The sequence below is a fragment of the Phalacrocorax carbo genome, chromosome 6, assembly GCF_963921805.1.
Source record: "Phalacrocorax carbo chromosome 6, bPhaCar2.1, whole genome shotgun sequence".
Taxonomy (NCBI): domain Eukaryota; kingdom Metazoa; phylum Chordata; class Aves; order Suliformes; family Phalacrocoracidae; genus Phalacrocorax; species Phalacrocorax carbo.
Genome location: NC_087518.1, coordinates 53,364,695 through 53,388,037, shown reverse-complemented (window position 1 = coordinate 53,388,037; position 23,343 = coordinate 53,364,695). Strand labels below are relative to the sequence as shown.

General features: G+C 42.0%; 1 protein-coding gene across 2 annotated transcripts; it reads right to left on the bottom strand.

Moving 5' to 3' along the window:
* Positions 1–1,221: 1,221 nt before the first annotated feature.
* PTGFR (prostaglandin F receptor) lies at positions 1,222–22,925 on the bottom strand. Of its 2 annotated transcripts, none has more exons than XM_064455378.1 (3): positions 22,826–22,925; positions 20,717–21,564; positions 1,222–3,091 (listed from the first exon to the last, which is right to left on the bottom strand). In XM_064455378.1, exons 2-3 carry the CDS (start codon positions 21,503–21,505, stop codon positions 2,786–2,788), a joined length of 1,095 nt encoding a protein of 364 aa, XP_064311448.1. In that variant the 5' UTR covers positions 21,506–21,564; positions 22,826–22,925; the 3' UTR covers positions 1,222–2,785. The 2 variants fall into 2 exon arrangements, with proteins under 2 accessions (XP_064311448.1, XP_064311449.1); XM_064455379.1 differs by having other exon boundaries at positions 21,038–21,564.
* Positions 22,926–23,343: the final 418 nt, after the last annotated feature.

Genomic DNA, 23,343 nt, shown 5'->3' with positions numbered 1-23,343 from the left:
CAGGTGGGGCGCACCTGAGAGGTCCCAACATCTTGTCCTAAAGGATCACCATGGCTACAGAACTGGTAAGTACTGCTGTTCCTGAAATCATTCTAACACATCAGACTAAAGTGATAAAAATACTTATATGCAGATATCTGAAAATAAACACACAAGGTGGACACTTTACCTCAAGAATCAGAACAAAAAGACCTTGAACTTTGCTCTCCATCTTTGTATCTAGGCAACAAACCACGGATATTTGCCTAATCCCCGTGATGAGCAACTTGTTACCGATGCTTTCTTTGCTTCAGCAGGTTGATTTAGCCCAGGCTAGGACCTCGGTTTATGATAACATGCTTCCTTACATAGCCTGCCATTTCTTAAGATCCCAATTAGACTAAAATGTTCTTCCACCCTGAGGATTTCCTTGGTCATTAGTCAGAAATGAGATTCACTTTCTTCCCACCAGAACATGTTACTGCCTCTGCCTGCTCTGGAGATACCAATTACTGCCTAGCAGTAAACAGGCAGCTTGTGACCGCTCACATCATAAGCCAACCTCCAAAGAGATCATGGGTGCGTTGCTAAGCAGACTGCCCTTTTCTCCCTGCCTGGGCAACACTTAGATCCTAGTGTGAAGCTGTCCCATTGTTTTTTTTATAATCTCATATTCCATAAAATATATAATTTGCTAATCATAAGACACAGCACATTGCTGGCTCTCAGATGAAATGCAATGATAATCAAATCACTTTCAGTGGTAACAGATCCTTGGGTGGCTGTATCCTGCGCTGCCTCTGCAGGCTACCACATCACTGGACTAGACAAAATATTAACAAGCAGAACTCGCATTTGTTTCAGGATTCACGGTTATGTGAAACTAATCGGAGTCTGTGTAACACATTGGCAGATATTTGGCTAAAAACACTTAAAATCCAAACACCAAACCCTCACAGCTCCGCTTTTATTTGCATTTTCTAGGCATGGATCCCCAGAACTTGACCTTGTCTGCCTCAGACGACCAACTGCGCTGGGCTGCTCACGTGAAAATGAAGTGTACAAACACTGACACCTCCTACCTGAATCCTCGCTGTCTTCCTCCCTACCTTCACAACTGATACCACACATGTGAGTGTTAGTGGCTGGCTTGAATCCAGTGGGAGGTTTTTTGCCATAAAGACTAATTTTAACAACTTCAGATCTCTTTTGTTATGCAAAAATATCATAACTCTCAAGATACATTTTGATAACTTTAATGAGGCTTTGCAATTTACATTCAATACGTATTTGTACACAAAATATAAGAAATCACATATACATATAAACTTTTGTTTGTTTGTTTTACAAGTCAACCAGTATGAACTACACAAGCTACATTTATTCACGTAACAAAATGGAACGTTTACGAGCTTCATTCACCGATCAAATATCTCAACGATTTACAGACCAACAGGTTTTTGCAGCTGCTAAAACAACTATCTTCCATAAAGAACAAATAATTTATGGCAACAGATAACACTGGCATCACATTCTAAGAAATGAAAAAGCCAAACTGAGCACTAACTGAACACTTCCAAATTTCAGCAGAACCCACACGAAAGCAACAGTGTGGAGCTTACACCAGCATCAAATCTGTCCACAGTTTATCAGCGTGGTGGCTGAGGAAATAAATCACATACAGAAATTCTTCAGGGTAAACGAAGCCATTTCATTTCATTATAGGGTTATTTAACCCATTTATTTTTCAACCTTTTTAAAACAAAAAGGAAATAGCTTTTAAAACAAAAAACTGATATATTTAAACCTTTTGGGTTTTTATTTTGTGACTTAAACTATTCTCACATACAACATGAATTTGTAGTTTGCGAATAGTTGTGGTCCCTCGGGCTGTCTTCTTGGTGAATTAGTTTTTAACTACTTTGTCCCAATACACCAATTCACTAATGTAGTTATTTGACGTAGGTGGAAATAACATTAGACATTTCTATTTTAAAACAACCCCTCTGCTACAAAGTCTCTGATACTCCCATTTTTGCTTCTGAACAAAGTACAGTCACGAAAAAACCAAAGCCTCTTTTAGCAGCATTAAAGGTGAAGGGTCTCCTGTATAAAGTCCTGGAAACTTTCCGGTACCTTCAAACATACTGAATGCCCTCAGCTCTTCAGACAGACACTGCAAAAACTGAGCGTGGTGCTTGCTTTCACAAGCATAACCGCGCTCCCACTGCGGGGGTGCTCATTGGGTCACACACATTTTTCATGAGACTCGCATGACCATTTACAAATGAAGCTGATGTACCTCAAGAGCATTTCAGTATATGCGTTAAGGAAACGCTTCAAGAAACTTCCTTCAGTTTACAGGAAAAAAAAAAACCAACTCTTTTTACAGATTAACCACAGCTTTATGCCTGTTAGTTTCAACAAAATTTGTTGAAAGGAGTAAAAACTCACCGATAGATCTGAAAATGTAACTGTAAGCAGGCTGAGCTGATCTGCTTCTGTGTTCCCACAGGGAACCTCATGTTTTGTCAGTGATTTGAAGGGAACGCTTATACTGGCGAACTTTGCAGCTCTCCCAAAAGTTCATGGAACAGTGAATAATTAAGAGGTCAAGTCAATGAACCAAGCAAACTGGATCCTTTAATAAGCTGGGCACATGCAAAATATCAAACCAGTAAGCGACAAGAGCAAACCACTCAAAATTCAAAACAAATGCCAAACCACTGAGCCTTGGAATTCATTTTAAGGTATTGCCCGTGTATAAGCGTTGCCTCCATCATCTCTTCATACGTTGTGTTTAACTTTATTGCCCCGTAGAGCTGAGTGGCTGTAGGTTTATTTGTTTGGAACTTACTGGTGATTCAGATATTGCTGCAACCTTCAAAGAATTCTTGATGGAGCTGAGTTCCCACATGTTCAAGTTTATGATGTGCACGCCACAACATCCCCTTGTGATCTTGTACAGGTTTTTAAGTACAGCTTTCCGGAGAAGAATGTACACCCAGGGATCTAAAATCTGATTCCATGTTGCCATTCGGAGAGCAAAAAGTATTGTTTCACAGGTCTCCTTTGAATGACTCTCATTTATACCAATTCTGGCCATTGTCACCTGAAAATTGAACATTTTAAAATTATACGTCAAAAAAATACACAAGGAGGGCATGTAAATGAGTGAAATCATTTCAACATTATTCCCAGTCTTCACACCTTCACAGCATCAGTGCATCCCAATTGAAGAGTAAATACTTTCAGGCATGTAACATTTACCATCCCAGGAATCCTCTAGTGTTTTACATGGGACGTACATGTGTCTCTGCTGAACTACTGCTGAACCTTGGGCAGAGGATGGCAACCAGCCAGAGAATACCCTCCAACACCAGGGACTGATTTGAGCAAGGAATAAAAACTTATCCAGAATTTGAGCTGACAAAGCATGCCAAGACAGGCCCAGGGATCGATTTTTTCAATGAGAGAGACCACTGCTGGATCACAACATTTTTATGAAGATATTTATTTTTTCACATTTTCCAAACTAAAGTCTGCATAAGGGATTAGCACCTCGATTCTATCAAGAAGATTCACACATTTTAAAATGCAACAGAACACCATTTATTGACACCAGAGGGTTTAGAGGTTTCTAGGAAAATTTAAGCCATGATGACAAAAGCCACCAATACCCCTCCTCTTGCCAATGCAGACACAGAGGGTGTCATTTACCTGTGGAGGTGCTGCACATGGACAGACCCCCACCAGCAACTACACTGACGGAGCCAATAGTTTCACATGCGTGGAGGCATTACTCTTCCAGTACAGCTCAGCAGGACTCCTTCTGGCAGACGATACCCAAGAGCTACCAAGAGCTATCCAAGAGCCCAGTTAAGTTGTGGCTGGCCTCCCCGCTTTGCAGAGCTGCATCCTGGGCTTTGAAAGACCAGCCCTAGTGGGGTTTCCTCCCTGCAGAGCTCCCCTCTACAGGCTTTCTGCCACTGAGGTTTTGTAACCTGAGTTCCTGTGTGAAGAAAGCCTGGCTCTGCAAAGCCAGGAATCTGCCAGAGGAAGGTAAATTATCTCTGTCTATTATTAATGTTGAAAGCACATGGAGACTTTTTTGGTAGAAAGATGAAACACTGTAAGGCTTTCAGTTCCAAAGCCTTTAAAACAATAGTTATTTAACTAAGAAACGGGATATTTTACAACTGATGCTATGACTACACTGATTTATCGGGTGGGTACAGAGGTAGGGTCAGTCTGTCCAAGTGCCAAGGTCGTATTTTCACAAAGATACACTTTAAGAAAAAAAACAAACAAACCCTAAAAATAATAATGAATCAACTGAAAAAAAAAGAAAACTACCACTCAAGATTCCAGCGAACCTATTTTACACCTTTTTAAATGCTTCTCTGTATTCCTAGGCCCTACCTATAACTTGCAGGTCACAACATCTGAGTACAAATTTGAGTGGAACAGCATAAATGCATAAAAGGAGACTGTACTTGCTTGTGTAAGCATTTGATCAAGCGTTTCTGTATGGACGTCTATGGGAGCAGCAAAGAGAGCCCATAGGAACATTCCTAAGGAAGCTGGTAAGACTGGCAGAAGCACAGCTGGGAACTGGTACGAGGAGGAGGAGGAATGTCTGAGCACCGAGCCAGCATAAACACAAGTCAGTTCCCTGAATCTGCTTTTCACCCCACAACCGTTGGGCGCATTCCTCTGACATCAGCAGCCCACCCAAACTTGGACAACTCCTTTGGCTTCTGCACGGGATGTTTTCTCAGGACAGTCCTACATTTTATTTATTAGAGGTCCAATACCACAAGCCAAACTCAGACAGAACACTCCTTACTCATGCAAGTAGGACTGGGCAGCAAATGACAGAAAAACAGAGCTCATAGGCCAACATCCTTATCCCATACACTGCACGCTTGACTCAATACAGACATACAGCTTCCCCATCTGCTTCTTGATCTACTTCAAAAATCCATTTGTTCTTCTTCTCTTGTGTTCTGCGAAGTTAATAAATGCCAAATCCAATGCAATTTCATGGCCAGAAGAGGAAGCAGTAGATGTTGTCATCTAGGAAAAGTAGCACCATCCACATTTTGTAAAAACTGTATTATTTTTCTCACACGTTACCCAGCAAACTTGTGAGATTCCTTTCCATTTAGTAGTAACCACCTCTAAGTGAACCCATTTGCTGTTCAACTTGCTGGCTCAACACAAAGAACCTCTGTTTTGGTAACAGATTTACATAAAGTAAATCAGGACAAGAAGGAAATTCGATACCTAATTTTATGGATTCTCATACTTGGAGAAGCTTCATCCAGAACATTTAAGCAACCTCTTCTGAACACTGCACATATAAAAAGTAATGCATCTGAACTCACAAGCAGCAAGTAGAGCTTATGTACATAGCTAAATGCTTAACCAGCTCATCTGTGAATCCCTGTATTGGAAACAGTAAGATAAAATCTACATTATCTACAACTTTTGTTTCATAAAGTAAGAATTTTCTAGCCATATTACTTACATTATTTGGGAGTGTTATGCAGAAATTAAAAAAAAAGTTTCCTTTCTTGAATCACTAAAAGCAACATAAAATGATATCCCAACTTTTCACAGTTCCAAGAGGCTGTGATTTACGCATAGGCCTGGACTAAGACAGAGAATCTTAGTCCAACCCCAAGCATGAGCATTTTTATTCTAAAACACCTGTGGCAGAGCAGCGGTAGTGACAGCCACGTTACCATCCCATTGTCTCTGGGTATGAAGTGAGGTAGCTTCCCACGCCTCCGAAGAGCCTGCGCTACACTGGCAGCTCGTCTGAGCTCTTCTGAGGAAACACTGAAGAAAACTGCAGGCAACTGAAGCCAACTGCATGCAAAGACAGGGCAAAGAGGAGACCATGTCCTGGCTACTGGAGCGTTTCTAAAGTCGTCTGATGATTTCTAGAACAACACCCTAAACTCCAGCTGAAGAGGGGTAGAATAAAGTGAGGCCAATATAAATTATTATTTCTATCACATTTTGGTTGTCAATTTTTTTATTCCAATTGAAATTCTTAAAATACTATTCCAAAGCCAGTTTGAAATCATAAATGATAAAAAAGGCCTAATACGCTACCAGCTGTTTAATAAAGGATTTAATTGAAGCAAAACATGCAGACAGTCTGTATTTGCTGCCGGGGGGTGAGAAAGTCGCGTCACTGAACTGGCGCAAGTCACCAGCTCAGGAACTGCAACCAGTGCTTCCTGCAGTGCTAAGCTGACGTCTGAGAGCAGGACCTCCTCTGTAGGCACAGAAAGGACATTTCTTTTCTTATTATTTGACTAACACTGTTCAATAATTAGTTCAAAGTCAAGAAAACAATTCAAAGACTGACTTTTTTTCCGTTCCCTGTAGGTCTGTCACGTTAGTACGATGAAGGAATTCTCTCCTCTGCAGCCCGCAGTACACAAGTGGGGAAGCAGGAAGAGGCAATGCGATCGTGTCATATCTAGTTGCCTTTGATATCCACAACTGAATTTAATATTCATGCAGATTCAGCAGTATGATTAAAAATAATTCCCAGCTGGTAAATAATAAACGTAACTCATGACATTTTCTAACATTCAGAAATGTAAAAATCCAAGTAGCATTTTGCTGACTTATACAATGTTTATATGAACACAGCTGTAGTACGTCTCCCTGGTTTGCAAAAAAAATGAAAGCGTCACATGATGTAACCAAGAAAATTCAAACTTTCTTCTGCAAAGTAATGATAAAAGCATAACTGTAAAAGTGACTTTTTAAACCAAGGCTGCGTGTTTGTAAGATGTAAGGTTACTCCGACTCATGTTAGTCTTTGTTGGTTTAAGGAAAGACCTGAGAATTCCCTGTCCCTAGAAATAAATACAGAGAAATTAAATTTGTGTCAAGCAAGGACTTGACACAATACCTTAAACTTCTCCATCCTTTTTTTCCAATTTTAGGCTTCACTAAAAACAAAGCTCACTTTGCAAGATCCAGAAAGTCAGATGGAAAAATTTTAAAAACACTTTGAAATTGTTGAACTCTACAATTTTGCATCTAGCAGATAGCAGCAGAGAACTGCCATTTCCCTTAGGGGCAAAGCTCAGTGCAACAAACTGAAAAAAAACTGCTCCAAAGCTTCATGCTACTCTCCAAATCTAAACAGTATGTCTTTAATTTCCTTTCCAATTGGATCTCAATTATATGAGAACAACTAATAAGCTAAATGGCAGCGCTGCTTAGTCACATTCCTGTTGGTACTCAAGGACTAACAACACTCAAAACAAGAAGCAGACTTTATAGCTGGTTAGGAAATAAGGCAAACTGCAAAACTACTTCAACACATTTCAGTACATAGGCTCTAAATCCAGGTTCTATCCTTGACTTCAGGAAACTGGATAAAAACCCGTCACCAAGAGGTTGACACAGAAAGCAGAGCAGGCAGGCCAATTTTGTTACGTGCAAACAAATATTAGAAATTCTCTTCCTCTACAGCTCAGCCTTCAGGTTCCATTTCCCTGAGGAAACCTTGCAGACCCTCCCAACCCTCTTTCTCTTCATTACAAGCCATTCTGAGAACTTCCATTAATGGAAGAAAGTCCATGGGTTTTTTTAGTATTTGCAAAGTACTTATATTTTGTCACTGATACCTATGTCGAATCCAGAGGTACATATCCCCTTCTCCTAAACCCCACAGGACTCAAGGCAGTGTTCTAGTGTCTATGACCCACTACATGGAAACAAAAAATATATAATTATTTTGAATGTCCATGAGTTTTTGAAACTGTTGTTGGCATGTTTTGAACTTGTTGTTCACATGTGCTACAAAAAAGCTGCAGTCTGCTGTAGGTGAGAGATGATAGAAGACGATACTTTGCAGTACTCTATAAACACAAACTTTAAGAAATAAATTTGGAGAAGAAGGGGAGAAAGAAATCAAAATGTGTCTTCACCTTCTATGTAGCATTTTATACCTCCTAAGAACAGCCATTAGAAAAGAAACACTTTCAGCAAATTGCCTCTCTCATTGCTATACAGATATTGCAGTGTATAAAGCAAGCATTTGTTGCAAGAAAGCTGAGTATGCTTCATTTTGTTTCTGTGTGATTCTATGTAAGTCAGTGTAAAAGCAAGGGCTTGGAAGGAAAAATATGTAGTGCACCACTTCTGCCATCAAAATGTTAGTACACACACTGTATTACTTATGCCACATAAACGCTTTTTATGTTATAGATCTGCAACATATTTTTCCCCTAATGTTTTCCTTTCCCTTTTTAAAAGAAAAACATGGTAACTACTACCTGCCACAATACCCATCCTTAAACATGCAAGTTTACTTATTATCCCGTTAAATGCAGCTAGTCTGAGAAAGACTTTTCCCGTATCAGTCACAGTCCTCTATGAGAAACACAGAACCCAAATGAGAAACTGTCAGAAAAGATTTGGATGGCCAGAGGTAGCTGAGATTGCACAAACATTTTGTAGATGTTATTTAGCCTCCACGTGCTCTGTAATTACCACCCTTACAACGGAACCACATAAACCTTTCAGAGCTATGGTAATGCTAAAGGCACTCAGAGCTCAGGGTTCCCAAAGTACTACCACTCTGATAAAAGTCAAAAAGATATCAAGAAAACAGGAAAACACAATATTTTCCATGAAGCAAATGAAAATAGTTTCTAATATTCTATTCTCAGACACCGCGGATTCTGTGACCATGCAACTTCTCACCGTCCGATGCTGCTGCGTCGTGAACACGACACCATTCAGGATACATGTGCCTGTCCTCATGTTGGCAAAGCCTTGAAACAGTATGTCCAAGCACCCCTCTGAATTGGTGGGGCAGATCTCCCATCAACTGAACGCCAACAAAAGGACTGCAGCGTAGTACCATATATACAACACTGCAGACGTGACATTAAATTAAGGCTCTGTGGGTGGGTGTTAGCCACCCAGCAGTTCAGCTCCGTCTGACCTTGCCAAATGATCCCTCCTCGCTGAGGCTGTTCAGTTCTACGCTTTCTGCTCTCCCCACGCAGGCTCGGGTCTAGAGAGGACTCGCCGTCTATTGCACTCCATTACTCTGCCATTAGAGTCGAGTGTGACATTTTCACCACCTCTGTTTCTACAGCTTTCTGCAAAATATTTATGGAAGGCAAGATACTTTCGAACAAATATTTGGAAACATCCTTTGAAATGAGATTTTTATGTGTGCAAGAATTTGTCAAAATTACTGAAAAAAATGTAAAGTGACATGACATTATACTCACTATTTACATTTCATTAGCTGCCTTTGGCATTATCATGCTCTATATAAGGCAGGAATGCAATTATGAAGTAAGCCTCATGAAGAGAAGGATTTCTTTGTATGCATAAACTCACAAACATTAACTCAAAGTGAAGCTTTTATTTTCTGTCAACTTTCCTCTTAGACACTACCTATTTGCATCTGGTTTGCAGTAACATAAATTGAGGTTGGGCTTGAACAGAGCATTCCAGGTCACCTCTCTTTGCTTCTCCAAAAGAATCCAGATATTTCTTGGATTGGCAGTCGTCCTTCCTTCTTTCCTTTCCATCCTCTCAAAATTAGAAATACTCTGGGTCAACCAGCAATGTAATTTACTCTCACAGCTTAATTGATTAACTCATTTGAAAGGAAAGCAGAATGCATATGGACAGAGAAGACTTTAGCACTGAAAACAGTAGATTACTCACTTCTAATGAAAAGACAGAGTGTCTATTAAAGTCAAATAAACAAGGTGTTTCCTGACCTACGTGTTTTAAAGTTACAAGAAAGCCTGCTTCCATAGAGTGAGGTATGTATTGCTGTCTAACAACAAGGCCTATAACAAAAATCTCCTGTTAAAAAAATCATTTACAGATAAAATTAAAATATTTTTTACCCAGCAATGCTGAGAGAAACTTTACAGGACAACTGCTAGACCTCTTGGGACCAGAAAACAATAGAGTGTTTCTAATACTGCATAATAAGGATCATCCTGAGAAAAACAATCAAATCAAGGAAGTATTTACGGATTATATGGATTCAGGATCCATTCATTCTTCCTTTAGGGTCAGCTGGGTGCCTTGGAAAAGCCCTATTACTTCTTTTCTATCGCTTTGCTCTTTCAGGTTTTCACACTCATTTGGAAAACAATCACATTTTTATTAGTTAAACAAATATTCTCTTTGATTTAGGAGCAACAGAATTTCTCTCACTTACACCCTGCGAATACCCAAAGAAAGAATCACAAGTAACACATAATATACTGGGGAGGAAGAGAAGAACTGTCTGAACACAATAATAGACAATATACAGACAACCTGGAGGAAAAGGGAGCTGCAAAGGTCCATAATTATAGACTGAATTCAGCATTTAAGTACTGTTATGCACAGGATCAAATCAATAGCTTAGGAGCGAACTGCCTTTTCAAACATCACCACATTCACACTGCTTTATTACTAAAGTCATCCTCCACTGTATTTACATGGCTGAGGGAAGATGCAATGTAGACCCAGCAACCAGCAGCAAATCTTGTATCTTTAAGAGCAAGAAAATGTCCTACAGGGAATGCAGGGTCTGCCAGTTCTTACCTGGCCATTTTTTTTTTTAATTCTCTCAGATTTGTTACTTTTGTCTAAGAATTAGGCTGAATTCTCTAAGGGTTCCTTGTGCAGGTCACTCCTTGATTTCAGAGGAATGACACACACATGCAGGCTCCCAGCGCAAATACCAGACATACCCATACATGTTAGAAGTGTGAAAACAAGGAAGGAGATTTTCACAGTGAGTCAGTCATGATATACAGTGGCCTTTTCACCTCTTCTAGAATTCAGGAATGCAGATGGCTTTGATGTGTGACCGAGCCTACAAGACCTCAAGCAACAACAGGTCTAAAAAAGTAAAGAACCTACCATGTCGTCTACCAAAGGAGTCAGGCCTTCAGTTCAATTCTCTGAGAAATAAACTCGTGTTTATTACACGAGTATAGGGGTAAAATAAGGAGGGGGGTGGAACAAGATATGTTAATTTGTAATTATATTTTATGTATGTTTATGTTTACCGTGTATGCAACATACACAGTGGCAGAAAATGACATCTTTTTAAGATGGATTGGAGTCATGGTCACCTAATGACCTGGTGCTATCTGATTTGCAGTATTTGCAAATTTGGCTGGAGGCAAAAGAAGATGTGATGTGTTCCTTTCGTGCCATTTTTTAAAACAACCCCTTTAATACAGTGACATATATAATTCTGGAGAAGTACACTTAAGAAGCTATGAATGGAAGTATCAGGGCTGGTGAATTAGTGATATATTTACCAAGTTGGAATATATACTTTGCAATTTTTTTTTCTGTAATGTTAGCAAATAAATTGAAGGGACTGCTGTACAGCTGGACCACCTTTTAGGTCCATTTAAGAGTGATTTATTTCTCACTACTTCAGCAAATGCACGCTCCTGGTAAAAAGTGGATTCCATTTTATTCCCAACTCGCTAATGAACCGTAAATCCTAAACCAAATAACTATCGCTCGCATGATCCTCACTTCCTTCCTGCTTCACCTTCTGTTTTAACACTTTTCCGTGCAGTGAGGCAGAGGGGACGCAGCTGGCCACGTCCCCGCCAGCACAGGAGCCTTCCTCCCCACGTCCTCACGTCCTGATGTTGGTCATTACCTGGGTGATGAGGCTGCTCACGGGCAGACTCACTACGTCCTTTACATCCTCCCTCACTCCCATAACTTTGGGATGGCCGTGCCGCCCACGCACAGCCAGCTTACGCGGCCGGCAGCACACGGGCCTGGGACAGCAAGTAGGGGACCAGCTGGAGATGAGTCATTAACTTCCATTTCTCCAGTGACAAGGTAATCTTTGGTTTCTGCAAGTTTAGTATTGAGGCCTAATTTTGTTTAAAACCTCCGTTCAGGACATCCCTCACACAAAGGCTCATCCTCAGCCTTCTTCAGGAAATCATGCAGAAACACAACTGCAAAGCCATTCAAACCCAAGCTTCAGCACGCATCTCTGAATGAGGTCTTCGCATGGCTCATTACAAAGTGGAGCTAAGAGAGAGCTTATGAGCTGCTCTCCACTCCCTGCTCTGTCTGGAGCAGATAAGAGCAATCCTTCAACAAGAGACAGCGTATTACCTACAACGCGGCTCGGGTTCATTCAGCCACTCAGCTGTTTTGCCTCATCCAACACGAGAATGAATCCAACAGAATGAGTCACAATTACCAAACCCTCACTGTAACGCCTGGTGTAAACCTTTTCTGCAACGTCCTGCTACCTGACCATTACTATTTGTAAGAGCACACACACAGAAGCCACGACAGGATCGTGCTCCTGTTCTGCTAGGCACCGTGCAAGCACACAGTGAACAGGCGCCTTCCTTCCTCAGGGAGCTTGTAACCCAAGTCACCAGCTGCAATTCAGCAATTTCTGAATTTTAATGTAAAATGCAGATCTTAAAAGCACGATATAAGAATTATTGCTCTGTTTAAAAGATAAGCAGCATATTTCCCAGAAGAGGATCCAAATAATGTGCACTCTCAGACACGAACTGATTCTACGCTGCTATTAAGACAAATTACTTCTGCTAGAAACATTTATAATCATGATGCAAAACTTAAGATCATGAATTAACACCATAATAAATACCTCACAGAACAAACAAATGTATATCACACACTGATGCCTGTCATGTTAAACCTGGTGAGGATGGAGGAGTTCCTGGAGTTGTTCCATGTGAGTGTATTTGTCCCAGAGACTTTTCAGCAACAAGTTTACCATTTAAAGACTTTAGATGGTCAGGAAGAAGAGCTTTCCTAAAATAACCATCCAAAAATGGCCATGCTGTGTATGACATATTCCAAAAATGGCTATGCAGTGTATGATATTTTGAAGCAAGAAAGGTCTGAATAAGTGTAATATCTAGGAAATATGAAGAATTCATTTTTATCAAACAAAATTGGAATCTATATCAAACTGACTCCAAGCACAGAATCCAAAAACTTTACCAACTGAACAAATGAGTGGGGGTTGTGAATGGAAATTTATCTGGCTGAAGTTTTCAGAATTTGATTTTGTGAGATGGCAACCTCAAAATTGAAAAAAATCAAAATTTTCTGTGAAAGTCACTGGCATCTATTTGCAATGAAATATTCTGCTTGAATTTATAGATCTTTATGGTTTAATTCTGTACATATAAATTTAAAAACCAAGTGGCAAGCAATTTCGAAAGAAAAACAGGAGCAGGTTATTTTGAAAACGCAATGTTATCATATGACTGAAACCTGCCTCCCCTAATTTTTTTCTCCAAAACAAACCAACCTCATTGCGTTCTGATGGCACTGCATTTTCAGAAAAAGGCTTTGAGTAAGTTTTTCCAAAGAGCACAAGTAAACATAGACAACAAAAACTATAATTATGCTTCCCCAAAAGCATAGTAAAGGACAGTCTGTCAATCTCAGCCCTTATTCTTTCCCTGGTTCATATCACTGCTGCAGGAGGGCAATACTCTGACCACTAGCCATTTCTTCTCCAGAACTTCTTTCCTGTTGAGGGAGTATCTCAGCTGCTCAACTCCCTGACTTCTGTGAGAGGAAAGTAAGCACCTGAATTACAAATACAGCCACAATTAATACGGAGTTTCTAAGCACTCTGTGATAAACTACAGCCTGGCCCACACTTAAAAACATTTTTTTTTAATGATTCATATTTCTGAGAAAGGATAAGGCCCGTAAGATCTCTAGAAACTGTAAAAGATGAAAATTGGAACAGCCCAATTCTGAACACTGAAAGAGTACCTTTGAAATTCAGTATCATTTTAGGTGGGTACACTCTAAAACGATGCTCATTCCATTTCTCATCTAACCTGGTGGAAATTTGCCAGCTGTGCATCTTAAGAATCCAAAATAAAAGAAAGATCTCTACAACCAATACTAAAACAAAGGCATGATCATCTTAACCAAGGCTTTCTAGTATCATAGAAACACATCTGAATAGGTGGATTCAATTTTTAAGTGCACTGTATTAAACTTTGTTATTTTCTCCCTGCAAACACCTACAATTTCTTTCCATGGACTATTTTCATGATGACATACAAAAGCACACTTGATTTGTCTGAGTTGCTGCTTAAACCTTATTCCACAGGAGACTAAGCTAAAAAGACACTCCTGTCCTGAGACTAACAAAAACTTCAATCAAAATGAGTCTTCTCTTTCCCCTTATCCCCTAAAATCAGCTATTTATTCCAAAATATCTTTTGGGCCATAGTATTAGGAATGACACTACCATTTTGTCAATTTATCCTTGAGTATCAGAAGCTCATTCAGGGGAACTCAAGCGAGAATAGTAATTGAATTTGCACAGTGTTTGCAGATGTATTGAGAAACTTGGCAAGCAATTAAAAGGCCATGATATAAGGGAGAGCGAGAGCCCTTTTTCTAGCGTAGCTTGAAAAACTAGCAAACTCATATGGGATTTGTTTTTTTATTTCCAAAGGAACTCAGGGAGCATTTAATTCAGTCAAACAGCCGCTCCTGATCTGACCTCTTCTGAAACAGCAAGGCCTGGAAGAGAAGTAATAACCCACAGTCGACAATAACCATTACCATACTGACGCTTTGGACTACAGGTGGAGGCATATCTAGCAGCTTTCTGCTAGCAAAAAGCTTTTTCCGTTTCCGTATGAAACTGGTTCATTGATTAAAACCGTTGTGGCAGGAACGGGCTCCTGTGACGGGCTTGCACCCAGCCCAAGAGGTGCAATGACAGCGCCCAGCAGTTATTCCCGTGGAGGTCCGGCAGCAGGTCACCCCTCCTCTGCCCATCAGGAGAGGTGTACTGTACGCGGTGGCAAGGGCCTCCCTGGCAAAGCCTGGACCTGCATCTTGGGCCACCTTGTATCTGCTTCTCCTCAGCTGCATTTTTGGATTACGAAAATCACCATCCAGAAAGCACAAGAGAAGGGACAATTTTTAAGTAACTATTTTGTTGTAGGGACAATAGCCAGCAATATTTGAAGGTATACAAACAACATTAATAAAGCAATGAGCTCGTATAAACTATGTCCATTGCACATACCAGTATAAGGTAGTGTAACAGAAATTTAAACTGACAGCTTGTTAAAGAATACAGAAAATAGGAAGGGAGGAAGATGCTTCAAGGGTGCCAGGTGTATGAACTCTGGGCAAAGTGTCACTGTGCGAGTATATACATGACTACACATACAAAAATACTAAAATGAGATGCACAGAGGACTGCCTTGTACAACAAAGTACCTTATACTGTATGGAACTACATGGCCTAGAATTTAGTATAAAACCTGCAACCCACTGACCTCCTTCAGCACAGACCAGCCACGAGCCTGTCTCAGCACCCAAAATACCTGCTGAGGCAACCAGGGTGGGCTGCGCTGGGGTAACGGTATTACACCAAGAGCACCCCTGTTAGCGTATCACTGCCCTTCTCGCCTCCTCTGGCAGCATATTCACTGAAAGGACCAGCAGCTTCTAGGTTGGAGTGATTCTGCAAACTGTAAGCTCAGCGCAGCCCTACGTGCAGGAAAACCAACCATGGAGCCTCGTTGCATGAGACAATCTGAAGACAAGAAGAAGTCAGAGCAAGTTCAGGGAGATGCAATTAGCACAACAGTTGGAAAGGGAAGAGATGACATGAGAAGAGACTGCTAGAAATTAATCTAGGCAGTAAAAAAAGCAACTGAATAAGAGCTGATTTAATCATACGAAATAAATAGCTGAGATCTTAAAAAAAAAAACAGAAAGGGAGGCTATTTTCTGCAGTAGAGGGGAGGTAAAACTGGAATGAAAGCAATCAGATAACTGCATGGAAAAAGATCTTAACAAGAATAATTTAAATGTAAAAGTACTTTTCTCAGGCTAAGACTGTTCCACACGTGAAAAAAGATTATACATTTCTCCATATCATAATTTGTTCCGGTAGATAAATTCACTCTGCAATAAACCCCTCCTGTCCGTAATTACAGGGAGTTCACTTTGCCACTCCAAAAACAAAATATAAAACGTTTTTATCCCTTGAGCCCCACAAAATTTGACATACTGAAGTCAAAATCTGGTCATATGAACACAGCTCCAAAAACAAGCTGTTTCATGACAGGCGAGACATCAAGTCACAGCCAAAAACCAGCCTTATATAACAATCTATTTCATCAGAGATGCTTGTCACAAAATGCTCCAGCCCAACTATTTGCTTTGGGAATGCAATCCCTAGGGACCAAATTTATGCAACAAAATTCACATATCCCTAGCAAAGGGCTAAGATTCTAGCAAGGATGAAAAAGATTATTTACTACACAGAGAGGTTGATGTTACTATCTTCGGAACATATTTTCCTGCAATTACCCATCACAAAGCAAAATTATTTGGACTGTCAGAACAAACGTGCCTCTACAAATCATTGACTGTATAGATCACAGGAAAACTCATGAATTTCACTTGTTGCTTTCTCTTTTTTTTTGTGATTTCCCTCTCACTCTCAGCCCCTCAGAAGGAGACAAATGTTCCCTCACAAGGGAAGACGCAGGGAGCACCCCGCATTCTGGTACTCCATTAGGGAAAGATTCTCATACAGTGGCAGAAAACTTGAAAAAGCTACTCATTTTTGAGGAATAAATAAGATGGAGCATCAGGAAAGAAATCAGAAGGAAGGAGAGAAATCAGAAGGAAGGAGAGAAATCAGAAGGAAGTCCCTGTCCAACAGCCCGAGGCAGAGCTCCACATAAGCCATGCCATGGGCTCTGCTGCTAAAAAAACCTTCCACATCTCCAGGAGTCTTAAAATAGCGGTGGTGATTGTTTAGAACATTATATATTATTATATATAATATTAAATGTTAGAGATATATATGTATACACAGATATATAAAGGCACCAAAACAAGTTCACTACCACTGAGCAGGTGCAGAATTCAAGTTCAGTCCCATACCAGACACCGTAAAGGGTGATCCAGGGTCTTGCGCCTCTAATGTCATCTAAAGGTGATTTTAGCACAGGACAGTGACGGAATATATAACTCCACTTGGAAGAAAAAAAAATATTAAAATCTAATAGTGAAGTAAATCTGCACTTGGATTACAGTATCGGATAGACTTGATTTTGGTAGCCATGCACATATGACAATTGATGTAATACCAGACTAGAATGAAAACAGAAGAAAAAATAAACAAAGCAAACCCCCAATCAGTAAGAGAATCACACCAAATAAATACAAACTCTTGTATCTGCAAACGAGATGTGGCATAAACTCCATCACCTTCCTCCACTTTCTCTTCCAAAGATTTGTTTGGTTTATAATCGCTTTGGTTTATATAGAGGCAATTCACTCTCAGCGTAACATTTTGTTCTGTATACTCTTTGGGAGAGAGAACATGGGTAAAATTCACAGTTCAAAGGTTTTCAATGACTTCTACATTTTGCTTTGAGAAAAAAAAAATTAAAAAGCAAATTAATGCAAACCAGGCATGTATTTAGGTACTTTGCCAAATAATTTCACCTATAAACACCTGCTCATAAGTATTTCAAGAAATACATATTTTGGTATATGCTGATTAAATTACAGAATCTAAACAATTCATTTCACAAATTAAAAGCCCTGAGAGGTTTCAGATAAATCAGACAAGTAGATTTGGATCAACAATTATTCATAAATCATATGCTTTGATAAACCCTGGGTCTCTTTATTGTAGCTCTTCAGCAGTACACTCCTGGCAAAGCTGTATTCCACTGAATTGGTGTGCTTCACTGCCGTCCAATAAAGCTTGCTAAACTAATGCTGCACTTATAATTCTGTTTGCATTCAGTGACCAGAATGCTATCAAAACAAAGAGTCGGTAATTCAGAGAATTAACTTTGATGACAACTCTACGACCCTAATAGCTAAGAAAGGTAATACCTTCCAAGGACCCCGTCCTTCGCATTTCCCAGGCTATGGAACCCTGGCTAAAACACAAATTCTTCACTTCCCTGAAACTTTGCTTCAAGAACTAAATCCTACCTTACCCTAATTCTTTTTTTTTAGCTTCTTGTTTCTAACATGAATTTGTCCGTATTGCAGAACTACTTTCCACACTGCCAAGCTAATTTTGGTGATAGTTTGGCTCATCTCATTTCAAGAGACATCCAGAAGCAAAGCGTCATGAGCCAGGAACGCACAGAGAGCACCGGCAGATTTGCTACCCAGTGAACCAGAATTGCTTGTGTATCACCTCCCTCGGCAACACAGTCCCCAAAATTACAAGAACAAAATTAAGCAAGAAGTCATTCACTGGTCTACATCACCAGCTGACGAAAACATCAAACTCTGAAAAGGCTCTGGAAAAAAAATTGCTGCTGGAATAATAATTCATTGTGAACTAAAACTTAGATGAAGTTAAATACTTTGACAAAAGTAGTGTTGTGATTTCATTAAAGATTGTCAACATTTTAAAAATTATTTTTTTATAATTCATAAAAATTGAAAGGCATAACAAAAATTACCAACACTGAAAAAACAACCACAGTAGTTGCTATTTAGTGTTGCTTCATAAGTTGAATAAATGAAGTATCTCTTTTGAATTAAAAAAAGTCTATAGCTCTTCTGATACCAAAGGGCTTTTAAAAAAATCAGATTAATTCCAACCTTTAAGGACAGTTACTTTGTCTGAAAATAAATGTCATCAGAGGATAATATGCTGTTTTTTCATGAAAAGTAAAGCTATCATTTGAGTTGCTTTTCTTGAAAACCATTCTGTGGCTTGCCCCAGACAAATTTCAGGAGGTGTCTGGATGTAACTGGAAGTAAGTTCACTACAAAAGCTTGCTATACTGTCCTGATGACTTTGTTTATGCTCTATACACGATAGCCAGGACACTGACAAAAGCCAACATGAATTTAAACTATGCTGTAGAGCAAGTCTAGAAAAATCAATAGAGAAGCAGGGGAAAAATCTGTGTGCGCTGAAAAAAAGTGAAAGAAGTTTTCTGCATTTTGGTGATGCAGAGATTTATATCCAGACTGTCTCCTTGAAGTCTGCGATACTGGATTAATAAAATGCTACATGCCAGACGTATGCAACTGCTGCAGCTAGGCTAGTGCCAGTATCTAACTCAGAACTAGTTCAGGTAACTCCATACTACACCGTAGGCAGTGAGTAGGTGAGATGAAGCCGGATCTGATTTGGATCTCAATGTCTAAATTTGTAAGCTCAAACCGAAATTGCTCCTCATTCACATCAGTGGAAAACTACGGGATCTTGTTTCCAGGAAACAAATTAAGATTTCATATTACTTGTTACTTAACCTCTCCCACCCTAGTAAAAAAAAAAAATTATTCAGTCAGATTTACTGCAGTAAAAAGAGACACTGTTAATATAATACTGTGTCCAGCTCTGGAGTCCTCAGCGCAGGAAAGACATGGGACCTGTTAGAGCGGGTCCAGAGGAGGCCACAAAAATGATCTGAGGGATGAAACACCTCTCCTAGGAGGACAGGCTGGGAGAGTTGGGGTTCTTCAGCCTGGAGAAGAGAAGGCTGCGGGGAGACCTTATTGCAGTCTTCCAGTACTTGAAGGGGGCTTGTAAGAAAGATGGGGACAAACTTTTTAGCAGGGCCTGTTGTGACAGGAGAAGGGGTGATGGTTTTAAACTAAAACAGGGTAGATTTAGACTAGATATAAGGAAGAAATTTTTTACAATGAGGGTGGTGAAACACTGGAACAGGTTGCCCAGAGAGGTGGTCGATGCTCCATCCCTAGAAACATTCAAGGTCAGGTTGGACGGGGCTCTGAGCAGCCTGGTCTAGTTGAAGATGTCCCCGCTCACTGCAGGGGGGCTGGACTAGAGGACTTTTAAAGGCCCCTTCCAACCCAAACCATTCTATGATTATCAGCTTTATAAAGCCATCATACAACAGGAGCCATCAAAGTCTTTTCCTTATCATAATCCCGCTTCCTTTGACCCTGCTAGAGCACACGCTAACACGAGCAACCCTTACCGCCTTGGAAGAGTCACAGCAGTTACCAGCAAGCAGTCCCGAGTTACAGCCAGCACAGCTGAGGAAGCGCACCGACTGCCCAGAGCAGCTTTGCAGTAATCTGTCCAGATTACAAACCCAGCTTGGTCAAGTCTAAACTAGATTTTAATTTTAACCCGCTGCCAACCACTGGTTTTCAGCATGACTCTAAGGCAAAGCCCTGAATACCCTGCTAACGGAGTGGAGGATTTTTACATTCTTAACCGTTACCATCCGTAACACAGTTCGCAAGTAGCAGCAAACCGTAATAGTAACAACGAACTGACTACCAAAAATAGAAAATGATATGGACCATAGTACAGACTAAACAGACTTGTCACTCCAATGTTTCACTGAATTTTTGGACAAGCTCAATATGTGCTCTGATTTATTCTAGCCACCATTCTGCTACCACTGTCTGCTTCACAGCCTTGGAAATAAAGTCCTCACAGTCCCTATACATTTTGCTTACTCAATCTATTTTGCTTATGATCAGAAGTGGAGAATAATTACCATTTTTGTTATAGATACATAGGTACATACATTATAGGCAATCTGCTGTAAAATTAATACACTGAGGAGTGAATGGAGCTGTTATCACAGCTAAAGCACCTTAAAACCTGGAAATAAAAAAAGAGTAACTTTTATACATTGATGTGCATTAAAAATTGGCAAACATGTTAGGCTCTTACCAGGAATGGACTCCAGCAAATGCAAGAAACACACATTATAGCCAAGAGCTGAATGATCATTTCAAAATGATGAGATCTGCCTTGTCTTTGTTGACTTTTAAATTTGACTCTTAAGAGGGTAATTCCTGTGACAGCATTGCACAAGAATGAAATAGCAAGGGCCAGTAACCCAAGGCAAGAAAAAAGTAAGAGATAAAATCTGTCTTCCCAGTCCTCAACATGTTCTGTTTTATAGAAGCACCAGGTCCTCGATGCTTGAATTTGATAGGCTCTAAACCTAAGGATAGGCAGCAAAGCTATAAGAACAGCAAACAGACATACCATAGTCAACATCATTTTCACATGTTTAGAAGTCATTTTTGTAGAGTGAAATATTGGCTTAGTGACTCCAATGCACCTTTCAACAGCCATCACGCTGCCCAGGAAGAGCGGGCACAAACCAAAGAAAACCATGCAGATGCCAAAAACACTGCAAAGAATGTTGGACTGGTTAAATCGAATCCAGTCTTTATCCGATGCATACACAAACACTGCAATGGCTCCGTTGATGAGGTGGCCGAAGAGATCTGTGACGACCAAACCACTAGCAAGAAGCAAAAAGGAGGCTTTTGATTTCTGTCTAAATCTCTGATACGCCTTCATGAGAATTGCTATGGCAAGACTGTTGGACAAAATTCCCACTGTCATGAAGATTATGGAAAAGAAAACTGATATCTTCTTCTCCGTGTGGCAGGTTGTGTTTTTCAAGACTCCAAATCCAGCCAGCCCTGGTGATTTTGAACTGTTCATGGTTAGGGAACGCGAGGCAGCCCTCAAAACATTTCAGCAGTCTTGCAATCAAAAGGCATCTGCAATATTAAAAACAAATACACACACTCTGTAGAAGGCATACCACTGTCCAAATGACATTTGAAGCAGAAATTCCGTAATATGAGGCTGTGGTACAACTCTAATTTTCTGTTTTTCTGAGTGATATGATATGGCACCCTATTTTAAGCGCATCAGTCACAGGATAAAACAATTACCTGCATGCATTAAACCACGCAGATACCTTTATAGTCTCCGCACATGTAAGATACACAGATAATGCATAAAACATTTCATGCTCCTATACATGGAATCAGAGGAACCACACAGAGCACTCCGGCCGCTGAACTGCGTATATAAACAAATGTTTTTGCAACATACTCCTAGAATGAAAATATTTATCAGCCCAACCACAGTCAAAAGTGAAATACTCAAGCTGGAATGTTTCGGGACGATAATCACACTCCATCTTTTTTTTTTTCCCATTTTTCTTCTCACTGTTAGGCATTTATTTTCAAAACAATGTCCTAACATCTTCCAAGTAATTCTCCTCTCACAATTCAGTGTTTTAAAGCTTCAGCGTAAGCAACGCTGAAGCCTCCAGCCCCGCAGTTCCCGCACTGAAGTACAAACTTGTATTTTAGACGCTCCCTTACTCAGAAGCCAATTCTGCACGTTACTTTACACCTTATCTCCCATCTCTGCTCTCGGGACATTCCTGCCGGCAAAAACTTCCCACGCATTAAAAGAAAAAAAACAAAACAAAACAAAAAAAAAAAAACCCAAACCCAAACAAAACCCAAAACCAACAGGGAGCCGGCGTTACTAACGCACAGCTCGGAGAGGCGGCGAGTCCCGCCGGCGCTGGGCTGGATCAGAACCCCCGCACGCCGGAGCTGCGGCTGCCCTGCGGAACCGCTCGGCGGGAGCGCAGCCGGCAAACCCCGGAGCCGCCGCACCGCCCCGCGCCGCCCCGCGCCGCCCCGCGCCGCCCCGCGCCGTCCCGCGCCGTCCCGCGCCGTCCCGCGCCGTCCCCGCGCGCACGTGGGCAGCGCCGGCCGAGGCGGGAGCGCTCCCGCCCGCCGCCCCGCAGCGCCCCTTCGCCTCCAGCAGCGCCATTAAGTGCCCGCCGCCGCCGCCGGGGGCGGGGCGGGGCGAGTCCGTCGCGCCGGGCACAAGTGCCACCGGCCGCTGCCGGTGCCGGCCGCGACCCGAGTCCCCCCCGCCTTCGCACCCCGCCCAGCCCCGCTCCTTCCCCCCCCCCACCCCGCACCGCTCCTTCCCCGCACCGCCGCCGCTCACCTCCGCTCCGCGGCGCCGGGGAGAGGCGCGGCGGCGCAGCGCGGTGCCCCACCGGCCCGCCGCCGCCGCCGCCTCCCGGCCCGCCGCCGCCACCCCCCGCCCGGCGCCGCCCGCCTCCCGCCCGCCCTCCGCCTTCCTCCCCGCCCGCCTCCCGCCCTCCCCGCCCGCCGCCCCCGGCCCCGGCCCCGGCCCGGCCACCCTCCGGCGCCGGGGCGGTCGCGCTGCCCGGCCCCGTCTCCCCGCGAGGGTCGCCGCTGTCCCCAGCGCTGTGCGGGGCGACCGGGGCCGGCTCCGAGCCCCAGCGTCCCTTCGCCCGGCCCTCCCGGAGCGGGCTGCGGGGGCCGTCCGGGCAGCCCCGGGGGCTCTGGCCCGGGGAGGTGGAAGCCCCGAGCCCCGGCCAGAGCCCCCGCCGCGGGAGCGGGGAGGGGTGCGGGGCTCGTCCCGCGCGCAGCAGCGCGGAGCGTCCCGCCTCGCCCAGCCGGGGTGCGGAGGGGCGGCCCCGGCCAGGCGGGCCCGGC

Coding starts and splice junctions, on each gene's coding strand:
- PTGFR (XM_064455378.1), bottom strand. CDS start 21,505: ATGAACAGTTCAAAATCACCAGGGCTGGCTGGATTTGGAGTCTTGAAA. Junction 3,092..20,716: donor TTTGCTGGAGTCCATTCCTG/GTAAGAGCCTAA, acceptor TTCAATTTTCAG/GTGACAATGGCCAGAATTGG.